The sequence below is a fragment of the Hermetia illucens genome, chromosome 4, assembly GCF_905115235.1.
Source record: "Hermetia illucens chromosome 4, iHerIll2.2.curated.20191125, whole genome shotgun sequence".
Classification (NCBI taxonomy): domain Eukaryota; kingdom Metazoa; phylum Arthropoda; class Insecta; order Diptera; family Stratiomyidae; genus Hermetia; species Hermetia illucens.
In genome coordinates, this window is record NC_051852.1 from 61,984,994 (window position 1) to 61,997,147 (window position 12,154).

General features: G+C 40.8%; 1 protein-coding gene across 2 annotated transcripts in view; it reads right to left on the reverse strand.

Moving 5' to 3' along the window:
* LOC119656155 (open rectifier potassium channel protein 1) overlaps positions 1–12,154 on the reverse strand; it is a 76,959-nt gene that overhangs the window by 32,697 nt on the left and 32,108 nt on the right. The window contains exons 1-2 of one of the 2 annotated variants that reach the window (XM_038062490.1): positions 5,350–5,398; positions 4,954–5,106 (exon numbers count right to left, since the gene is read on the reverse strand). In XM_038062490.1, the coding sequence (XP_037918418.1) occupies positions 4,954–5,095 (142 nt within the window). In that variant the 5' untranslated portion in view covers positions 5,096–5,106; positions 5,350–5,398. Of the gene's footprint in view, positions 1–4,953; positions 5,107–5,349; positions 5,399–12,154 lie in introns of those variants that run through there. The other variant, XM_038062489.1, reaches the window with a different exon arrangement.

Below are 12,154 nucleotides of genomic sequence, written 5' to 3' on the forward strand. Positions count from 1 at the left end.
CGGCAAAAAACCCAACCACTTCTCATTCTATGGAATGACTGCCAATGGAATAACGGGCCTTTATACTTTATTAAATACGAACAACATTTTAAAGTACTAGAATAGGCCACTGTAACTAGTAACAACAAGGAAATAGTAAAAGTATTATCAGCGAAAGGTTGCCAAACTTCGATAGTCCACTCTTGGAGAGAATGGCATAATTTCAAGTCAAATGTAGAAAAGGTTAATGAAGAAACGTATAATCGACACCCGTCAACCGCGAATAACCTTCACTTGTATGATCAATGGTTGTAGATGAACTTCTAGAAAAACTACGCTCCCGCGGTTTTGATTTACATAATATTGTATTCAGTTGTTTTCTTGAATTGACTTTCGCTATTTTGCTAATTAATGTAAATAGGAAGAAGGCCATGACAAGGAAAACATAATATTAGTTTTGTTAGTATTCATGTTCAGTCCAAGTCCACCTGCCTCTTTCCCTAAACTCAAAGTCATTTGGGTTATGAGCCCTCGCGAGCCACGAGTGCTGCCATAACGCGATACCAACCAGATTTTACTTTAGCACCCATCACCCTTGCTTGTGCATTACATCGGCGGATGGTGCAACGATACACACATTTACGAGAGGAGAATTCGGTACACCGACGAAATTAATAAGACTGACTAGGCTGACCGCGACCAATATGCAAGGGCAGACAAAAGCAGTAGGATAACTTTTGAGACCATTCAACAACAATAACGGTCTAAGACGGATGCCTTATCATGCATCCTCTTCAACCTGGCCCTGGAGAAAGTCATTCGCGATGCAGACGTAAGTGCAAGAGGCACCTTTTTCGAGTCCATTCAACTACCGGCCTACGCTGACGATGTTGACATTATGGGAAGAACAATCCGAGATGTACAGTTTACCTTCATCCAGATCGAGCAGGTGGCGCGAGATCTTGGGCTGCACATTAATGAAGGCAAGACGAAGTACATGGTGGCAACGTCAGCGCCAAAACCAAAACCGAATGAACGAACAACATCGAATCGCACTGGTCAAACGAAAACAATAAAGATAGGAGAATACTACTTTGAGACCGTTGAGAATTTCTCTTATCTAGGGTCAAAAATCACAACCGACAACAGTTATGACGATGAAATCCGCGCACGGTTATTGGCTGTCAACAGAGCCTATTTTGGTTTACAAAAACTGTTTTGCTCGAAACGTCTCACCATACGGTCAAAGCTCTTACTGTACAAGACTATGATCTTGCCAGTCCTTATGTATTCCTCGGGCACCTGGGTTCTTAGCAAGAAAAATTTGCAACTCTTGGCCGCGTTCGAGAGAAGAATCCTTCGAAGAATTGTTGGCCCCCTACATGAGGATGGACGATTCCGTAGCCTACATAACGATGAAATCTATGAACGATACTACGACCGTCAGGCTGTGGATAACATCCGGCTCAATAGGTTACGGTGGGCTGGTCACTTAATCCGTATGAATGAGGATGATCCAGCCCGGAAAGCCTATAAGAGCAATATCTATGGTAGAAAACGAAGACGAGGCAGACCCTGCCTGAGATGGATCGATGGCGTAGGTCAAGACGCGAGACAGCCTTTCGGGATATCGAATTGGTGGACCTCGGCGTAAAACCGGGATGTCTGGAGTTCCTTATTAAGGCAGGCCTAGACCGAATACCGGTTGTTGCGCCGATGGTTAAGATGATGATGATCCTCTCTCTGTTGTTTGATTATTTTTTACTATGGAGGGAAAAGTAGTTTCCGTTGGGAGAAGCGGACTTGCTCCTCATCAGTTATTTCAAGGCAAATAACAACCGATATTGGCCTTGATGACTGCTTGCAAACCTGCTGCTTTGGGTGGGGGAAAGTGTCAGGGCTTAACGTAGGAGTTCAAAATGGATGACAACAGAGCAGTTGTTTTCCTCAGCAAATTCTTTAGTATGTACATATGTATGTACAATGACTGGAATTTGGTGACGTCTCGATGCTGCCATTTTGAACATTCTTTTCTCGTAGTAGTAAACCCTTAATTCTGTTATCTAGGTGGTTCACTGCCAAGAGGAATGCAGCAAAATATGTTAAACAAGAAAGCGGTTCTCCAATTAACCAAAAGAAAGGACTATTTGAACTGTGAAATCATGGCGAAAAGAATTTTAACTACCTGATTGTCTCAACTCCATAACATTTGTAAATGCGGCATTGACGGTGTAATTTTCGAATTAGCAGATCATCAGCCTTTCGATCCATATGGCAACTCTTTAAATCAGCGTAAGGGAGCAGTTGCCTATTTTCTTTTTCAATTATAATGTATTTCCTGCATGATCACCCATTTCATCCTGAAGGAATCCTAAATAGGGCATAGCGCGTCAAGCATATCTACGCGCCATTACTACGAAATGTATTTTGCTTCTCTTCAGCTCTTTCCGAGAAGCCTATACTACTCCACGCATGATATAGGCAGCTTTGGAGTTGTTGCCCTTTCTTTAAATATAATCTATACACTACCACTTCCGTTTTCTAATCAACAAGTCTCCCGGTACATGGCCCCTACGCCGATGTAGTTCTTCATTCGAAATTGTGTCCGATCAGAGTATACCGATAACATAGAGGAGACAGGGGCTAACGAAGCATTAGTGTTTTTGTATAACAGGGGCGTTTAAATTCCATGTGCTACTACTGAGGTATTTGCATTTCCAAATTTAGACAAAACATCGTATCAAATCTAGATGGTATGAAATGAAGTGATTGAAACGAAAATAATGTGGCAAATATTGCATTTAAAACTGAATGCTATCTAAGTGGAAGAATGTGAATTGTAGAAAAATATATAGGTGAAACTGGTGCAAGTTGATGAGCTTATCTTGTTTGTCGTAGAAGTGTCGATAGTATTGTTACAGGTGGGCATCCTAACATAAAAAACTAAAGCGCCACTTTGCCATTGATCTTGTCCTGAATACTGTCACATGGGACTCAAAAACGTAAAATTCAGGCCTAAGCCGACTGAGAGATTCCTAAGTCCGCCATTCACTTTATGGCGGACCAGACCGGTTGGAAAGCAACATACTTCCACGGATGTGGTCCACGGAACCCTCATTTTTGGGCAAGCACCATTCTTGTCGTCATTAAAATTCTTACATATGTCTTCTTTTTTTTCAGCCTTTGTGCCGTTCACAAGCGGGGTCGGCTCGTCGTGATCGGTTTCGTCATTTGGCTCTATCGAATCTCTGATCTGGGTCCAATCTCGAGGCTGTTAAATCCCATTCCAGCGTATTAAGCCACCGTTGTTTCGGCCTGCCTTTTGGTCGTTTCCCTTGGATTTCGATGTTCAGACCAATCTTGGCAAAAGAATTCTCGTTACCACGAATTGCGTGACATAACATCGAACACGCCTCTCTCCCAATTTTTTTACGATCGGCGTAACGCCACAACGATCGCGGATATCGTCATTTTAGATGTGATCAAAACGGTTCACGCCAGTAGTCCAACGCGTCGTTCATTTTTTTTATAGTCGGTCAGCACTCAGAACCATAAAGGGTGACCGGACGGACGAAATTGCGGTAAATTTTAGATTTGAGACGTTCGTTGATATGTCTATCACAAACAACAACAGTCGTGGAACGCCACTTCATCCAGGTTGCGTTAATGCGTGAAGCAATTTCAGAACGCAGTTCTCCATTGGCTGATAGCGTTGACCCGAGGTATTTAAATCGCTCAGTTCTGAGCAGATCACTGCCGCTGACAATGATTCTGCCTGTTTCATGGGAATCGGTTGTAAAAAATTCAGTTTTGTTTAGATTTAATCTGAGACCTTGTTGCGTGAGGTGATCATTCAATTTTTAGACAAGTTGCTTGAGATCATTTTTGCTATTAGATGCTAGGAAAATATCATCTGCATAAAGCAATGAAGGGCGCTGGACGTTGGATGTCCCATGTTGCGGTGTCCATAAGAAGAACAAAGACGAGTGCCGAGAGGACACTTCCTTCATAAACACCAACAGAGACACGAAGCAATTTTGATATACCCGCCATACTTCGAACTTTACTTTTCGGATTGTGGTAGAGAATTGAACCCAGCGCATGAGTTCTTCTAGCACTAAGTGTTGTCGTAAAGCATACCAGATGAGTTCGTGTGGCACACGGTCAAACGCTTTCTCTAGATCCAGAAATGCAATGTAAAGAGGGCGATGCTTCTCACGTGTTTCTCCGTGTTTTTGAGTTAATATAAGGGAGCAAATGCTACCTTGTAACCACTTCGGTCACGCTATTCCCAATACGGGTAAAATATGATGATTTTTGCATCTGTCTAGAAGGCAAAAGTCGAATTGGGAACAAATATGTCTGACCAAAAGATGAGTTTAAAATCGAAATGGCGATGATCCTGATAGAATAAAAAACAAAGTAGGTATTGTTAAATGAAAACAATTATATGTTTTGAATTATTGAATTGAATACTCAAGTTAAAATCTGGTTTTCCTTCATAGGCTTAGGTAAACATACGTATATATTCAAATGAAAAACCTACAAAAAGACTGCGGCAGAGAAATGTTTAAATTAATTAAAACATACTCCATGTTCAATAATGGTAGGTATAATTCTCCTTAAAAAGAAATGCACTGGAGAGCTTTACCGAATCCAAATTAAAATAAAAATATGTATATTGCCAAGGATGACAGAAAGTATGTAGCTTTGAAACTAAATATGAAATATAGGATGGTATACGAGTATTATGTCGAAATTTTCAGGATTTTCTGCACTAGCCACAACGTGATTACATGTATAAATATGCATAGCCTTCACTAGTGGAGAAACTTATTCACGCCTACATCGCATTTTTCGAAAAATTTAATGAATTACTTTGGTTTTAATAACCAAGTTTCCGAATCTATAGAACTTAACCATAAAATCCATTTTTACAGACACACGTGCATAGTTGAGCAAATCAGTACTTACCATTAATAGCTATTCTCTCCTCTAATTCTTCTGCCCTCTGTTCAATTTCTTGTTGACTCTCAATATGATAATAGATACTTGCGCCAAACAAAAGATAAGATACATAAAATACTAAGAGCGCCAGCCATCTCTTCGGTGTCATTTCTTGTTAAACTGTAATCCACAAAGTGAAAATCACATTATTATTTCGCCAAAAGTGAATAGTTTTATTAAGAATTGAATTTTATCAAATTAAAATCCACATTTATGGAACCAAGAGAAATTAACAACTATGTTTTCGAATCCCATGGCTCAGTTCTGGTTTTTGATTAATATTTCAATGTTAAAATAAAAAATTAGAACGAGTTTCTTGGTTGCCGAAATTTCACTGGATAAATAGTAGAAATTAGTTTGTACCATCTAATTATAATAAGAAACAGTGCTTCACAGCCTTTGCAATCCATACACTACTCCGAAAATTATCAACTAAATGGATTAGATTTTTGTCACCAGTATTTATTAAACAATCACGACATGTCGTCACTTAAAAGTGTTAATTTTTATCAAAAAATAAAAATTCCATATATTGGCAATAAAAAATATCGTTCGTATTTTGTTTTGTAAATGGTGTTCGAAAATTAAATCACATACTTCAAGACGCACTTCCTTCTCCATGATTAGTCTTTTATGAGAGCAGAAATTATGAGAACCACATAATATTATATGTACAGCCCAATAATAACACTTGTTATCTTGCGTTCTAATTTCTAAACAGAATATATTTTGATATGCCGTAATGGATAACTTGAAAGAAAATATAAGAATTACTGTCATCTGAAATCAGTAATTGCCAAGCTTTCTTTAAGGAAATGCTCTTAAGCAATTAAAATTTTTATCGATTTACAAGATAAGTGACGCCATTTACTGTTCAAATATCTTATTGATAACCGATCGTATGCTAACACAGCGTACGCTCAGAGTTAATGAGCCGAATCTTCCAACTGTATCTGATAAGAGAGAATACAAGTATGCATTTTTAGTTTAGGCAAATATGAAACTTGGTTGCAATATCGTTTTGTTTTATCGTTTTCAATGAAACATAAGAATTCCAGGACATTTGAGAGAGAACATCTAGGATGACATGGGCTTGTCTTTAATGTAAATATGTAAATTTTTATAACTGACAGAGGGTGAACCGATTTTAATGCTTTGCTTTAAAAAGTACTTTCAATCTTGATAATCATGGGATTGGCGCTGCAGGAGTACAATAAAACTATACATAAATACTTGAAAGGAACAGAACAACCGCACCGAAAGGTGTCCAAATAAAGTCTTTGCTGTAAGTCACATCTATCACAAATTTTACAAAATTGTGAAAGTTTGTTGTTCCACCAACACGATGGACGTTGGTAATTTGAAAATAGAATAAATTGATAACCCAGCGCGTGTCAGTCTGACAATGGAGAGGAATTTGGGGACTATATCACAATATCGAGAGAAAATCTGGTGCCGAACTTCTGGTAGAAAAAGTTCACCAGTATACTTGGTGAGCTGGTACACAACATAAACCAGGTCATTAGTCGGCCGGAGGAATTCCCACCTTACCTAACTCTGGGGATTACTTACTTTATCCCTAAAAAGGACACGGTGCAAGATCCCGCAGACACAAGACGGGTTACTTGCTTACTAACCCTCTACAAATTCATAATGTTCATTATTAGTGGAAGGGTCAATGCGCACCTCGAGACCTATAACATTCTGTCGGAGGAGCAAAAGGGCTGCCGAGTCAGTTGAAGGGGTTGCAAAGAGCAACTCATTACCGATTCAGTAGTTGTAGGGCAAACAATTAAAGGCCAAAGAAATTTCTTTAGTTGCTATATCGATTATGCCAAGACTTTCGGCAGAATCTCGCACACTTGGCTAATCGATGTTCTACATCTGTATCGCATTGATGTGAAACTAAGGCTTTGACAACAGTCATGGGAGGGTGCTGTACCACCTTATCAGTGCATTCATATGAGAACAGTAACACTTCAAAATCTATGCGTATGTGGAGGGGTATTTTTCGGGGTGACTTGTTGAGTCCCCTTTGGTTTTGCAAGCTACTGAACCCCCTTTCAGGGCTGCTGCATGCCTGGACAGGATACCGTTTGTTGTGCCGTTGATGATGATAATGAATGATGCTAGAGGGCATAGTTTCGGAGTGAAGTATGACCTACGTGCTGAGTGCCAGCTGACACATTTGATGTACTTAGATGATATCAAGCTGTATGCTGGACCTGGCGGCCGCCTTAGAAGTCTGTTGGGACATGTTTAGCTCCAATCCAAGCTATGACCGAGACAGACAAGTACCTAGGAATTCCACAGACAACCCATGATGTGGGTGATCTAAAGGATGCTCTGCTGTCTGAATTTCTGTGATGTGTGAAGTAGGTGCTGTAATCGCATCTCACAGGGAAGAATAAAATAAGCGTACTGAACATATCCGCTATCCCTTTACTGGTTTATGCATTCGGAATATCCTCGTGGACGAAGACCGATCTGAAACGTCCAGCAGTGAAGAGAGACTACTATGGCCAAATTCCGAATGCGTCATCTAAACTTTGCCATGAAGCGGATAAAACTGCTTCGTGACATCCGAGGCAGTTGCATGGTTGACGTGGCGGCTCAACATCATCTCCAATTTGACTAGCTTCGCGCTTATCTTTACTGCAAAGAACAGACGAGTTTTTTTCATGTGGCTGTTTCTGAGGCAGATTGTGGGTTGACTCCACTTAGCTTGAAGGATTGATCTTTTAATTCGCCGAGTCGGGTGAAGTCAGACCAGGAGCGGATCGATGAATGGAAGTCAAAAGCAATGCACGCAAATACGTAAATTTTGCAAGTCAAGACGGCGTGGTCGCTACATGAGTTAATATAAAGCTCATAATGAAAGAACGGGTGGAGAACTACCAGCGCAGACTGTGTAGTTCGGCGGTAGAGACGTTATACCATCCCATTTATGGCTGCACTATTATGGAATCGATGCAATACACAACCAGGTATAATGCTCTGTGTGAGGTGATTCATCAATACCTTGCATAAAAGTATGGGCTGATAAATAGAATAGGTCCGGCTTATCTGCATGAGCCGCAAGCAGTACTTAATAGTTCTTCTTGCGTAAATAAAGCGAAAATTAGAAACCAAGAATCGTGAAGATATGTGTGACTTTGCGGCAGATAATATTCTACGTGTGGTAACCTTTGCCAATAACGACGGATAGCACTGGACTGCAACTATAATCGATGGAGTTGATAGTCATGAAAAGTGGAAAAGTGTAGTGGATACGAAGTGATGGACCACCCGACTTACGAACATGCGCGCAACAGATAGATTTTGTTGAAGCCAAAACGGCCAGCACCTGAGTACGCCTACGTCTACTTTGTAATCAAAATAGCTGTTTAGAACAACTACAATAAGCTAGCACTTGTACAATTGAAATATCTGAAAAAGGAGAACAAATTGAAGGTTGGAGGGCAGAATTTTGGTCGTGTTTATCATAACCAAATGCATATTATACTAACAATTGTGAACATAATCAACGAGGTAACTTTTAAAAGTTTGGGAGATAAAAACAACTGGAAGGCCTTCCGTTTTACATTAGTGATAATGAATAAAAGAAAATCTATTCCATCTAATTTTAAAGTTTTATTTTTAGCGACTTTCAATCTATGAATGAATGCATAGCTCGGTTTAATATCATACCCCGAAAATAGCCCGGGGCTTTCTTCTAGGAGTCGCCACTATAAGCTAGCCTTATCATATAATTCTAAAGCAAAAGATCATATCACTTTCAAAGTGTCAACATAAGAAATTGAAAGAATAACTTTGTCAACAATTTTAAGCTTTATCGGATTTTTAGAATAAGAACATTGATAAGGCGTCCACTTGTTATTCTACTAGGTAAGCAGTATGTGGCTAACTCTAAAGTCCCGAAAAAATCAATTAAATTTCTAATGCAAAGATAATGTACTTAGTATTCCACATTCTAAAAACTGAGCTTTTACTCGGTATATTATTATTAATCCTCCTTTCAGTAAAAAAACCCGTCTCACTCTAAGCAAACATCGCAAAGTTTCTTATCAGTATAGACTGGGGTTTTGTGATAAGAGGAAATGCATCGCCTCCAATCAAAACTTCCTACGTAATATAGCAGAAGAATGACATTTATTGGTAGAATTAGTGAGCGATTATTCTAGAATAACCAACCTATGAACGTTCTTTTGTTTAAGCTATCGGTAAAGAAATTGATTTAATTGATTAATCATCTTTGCGCTTAAGCATTATCATCTTGAACCAATACGAATATACCATATATGAAATACGTGATTCAAAGTACAAAAAGCAGATGGTTGTAAACTATGTAATTTTCTAAACATATATGTAGACGTTTGAAAAATACCGATTTAGGGAGTGAACGAATGGGACTGACGAGTTGGTACGAAATATCGGGATTACAAATTAACATCATCATCGTCAACGGCGCAAGAACCGGTATCCGGTCTAGGCCCACCTTAATAAGGAACTCCAGACATCCCGGTTTTGCGCCGAGGTCCACTAATTCTTCTTCTTTTTCTTCAGCCTTTCTCTCGTTCATAAGCGGGGTCGGCTCGTCGTAATCGGTTTTGCCATTTGGCTCTATCGAATGCTTCATCTGGGTGCAATCTCGAGGCTTTTAAATCCCCATCCAACGTATCAAGCCACCGTTGTTTCGGCCGGGCTTTTGGTTGTTTAGCATCCACTGCGATGTTCACACCAATCTTGGCAAGTGAATTCTCGTTAGCACGAATTGCATGACCATACAATCGAAGACGCCTCTCTCGCAACTTTTCCACGATCGCTGCAGCCCCATAACGACCGCGGATGTCCTCATTTCGGATGTGATCAAAATGTGTCACGCCACTAGTCCAACGCAACATCGGCCGGCCAGCACTCAAAACCATAAAGGGCGACCGGACGGACGATACTGCGGTAAATTTTAGATTTGAGACGTTTGTTGATACGTCGATCACAAGGAACACCATTTGTGGGATGCCACGTCATCCAGGTTGCGTTAATGCGTGAAGCAATTTCATAACGCAGTTCTCCATTGGCTGATAGCGTCGACCCGAGGTATTTAAATCGCTCAGTTCTGAGCAGATCACTGCCGCTGACAATGATTCTGCCTGTTTCATGATTTTAGATTTAGATTTAATTATGAGACCGTGTTGCATGAGGCGATCATTCCATGTTTGGACAAGTTGCTCGAGATCATTTTTGCTATCGGATGCTAGGAAAACATCATTTGCATAAAGCAGTGTATAGGGCGCTGGACGTTGGATGCCCCATGTGACGGTGTCCATAACAAGAACAAAGACGAGTGGCGAGAGGGCACTTCCTTCATGAACACCAACAGAGACACAAAGCGGTTTTGATACACCCGCCATACTTCGAACTCTACTTTTCGGATCGTGATAGAACAATTGAACCCAGCGCACGAGTTCTTCTGGCACTAAGTGTTGTCGTAAAGCATACCAGATAAATTCGTGTGGCACACGGTCAAACGCTTCTCTAGATCCAGAAATGCAATGTAAAGGGAGCGATGCCTCTCACGGTGTTTCTCCATGAGTAACCATGCGGCGTGTATTGCGTCAGTGGTTCCGCAGTTTTTGACAAATCCGGCTTGATCCACGGTTATTTCAACGATTTCGCGAATACGGTTGTGAAGAAGGCACTCAAAAATCTCCATGGTATGGGAAAGTAATCGGATTGGACGGTAATTTGAAAATTCTGCTAGACTACCTTTCTTTTTCCATAGTAGTACTTTCTTGCCAGTCAGATAGTGTTTTTCCTTCCTGAATAACCCGATTAAAAAATTCACTGAGCTACAGTGTTGGGTCCCAGCTTTTCGCTTTCAAGAGGTCAGATGCGATGTCTTTAGGTCCAGTTGCTTTCCCCGATTTCATTCGTCTTATTGCCTCCTGAACTTCAGTTGCGCTGACAGGTGGAACTGCGGCTCGACGGTTGGTAAACAAAGTACCGTTATTTTCATTACGCAATAGAATTGTTCGATATCTTGTGTAGGTTCGTTATGGCTTTTAGCAAGTCGATACAGATCTTTCTCGCCATCCCGAGTTCCTAGTTTATCGTAAAGGCTTTTGCAATGGTCCGCTTGGGTGCGACTGCTTTCTTTGCTTCGAAACGAGTTTGCAATCAGTGACAGTGGCAAAATGTTGGCCTCTTATGAGAATACAGTCGATTTGCGTTTTACTGTTACGACTATAAAATGTAGGAAGATGAGATAATCGTTTGATGGACCATGGATTCATAAGTACAAGGTCATGGGTATCCTAAAAACCGATTATACGTTCGCCCCTCTCATTGCGCACCAGGGGCCCGTCTTGCCGCGTCGACTGAAGTGAACGCCCTAGCATTTCTCCGAGGCTTATGACTTAATCCAATCGTCTTGTTTGTAATGACGTTGCATGCATTTTCTTGGTCGGCCTGTCGCGGGACCTGTCACCAGGAGAGATCAGGTAGGATTTAGCATAGTGGAATAACTCCAATTGTACTCTATTTATCCCTTTCCCTGATGTCAGCATTTTATTTTTGTTTTATTGAGGATAGTACACAGTACGTTGCCTCAAATCCTCCTCCTTTATTTGGGCTTGGGACGAGCATACTATGTTACTACATGGCGGAGTTTTGAGGTCCACAAATTCGATATCTCTAAAAGCTGTCTGGCGTCCTGACCTATGCCATCGCTCCATGTCAGGCAGGGTCTACCTCATCTTTTTTTTCTACCATAGATATTGTCCTTGTGTCCGGATAGCTGAGTGGTTAGAGCATAAGGCTGTCGTACGGAAGGTCGCGGTTCAAATCTCGCTGGCGGCAGTGGGATTTGTATCGTGATTTGACGTCGGATACCAGTCGACTCAGCTGTGAATGAGTACTTGAGTCAAATCGGGGTAATAATCTCGGGCGAGCGTAATGCTGACCACATTGCCTCCTACAGTGCTCTGTAGTGTACTGTTACGGTCTTGAATGAAGTGCTCTAACACACTTCAAGGCCCTGATCCAATATGGATTGTTGTGCCAACGATTATTATTATTATTATTATTATAGATATTGCCCTTATAGACTTTCCATACGGATTAAATGACCCGCCCACCGTAACTTATGAGCCGGATTTTATCCACAACC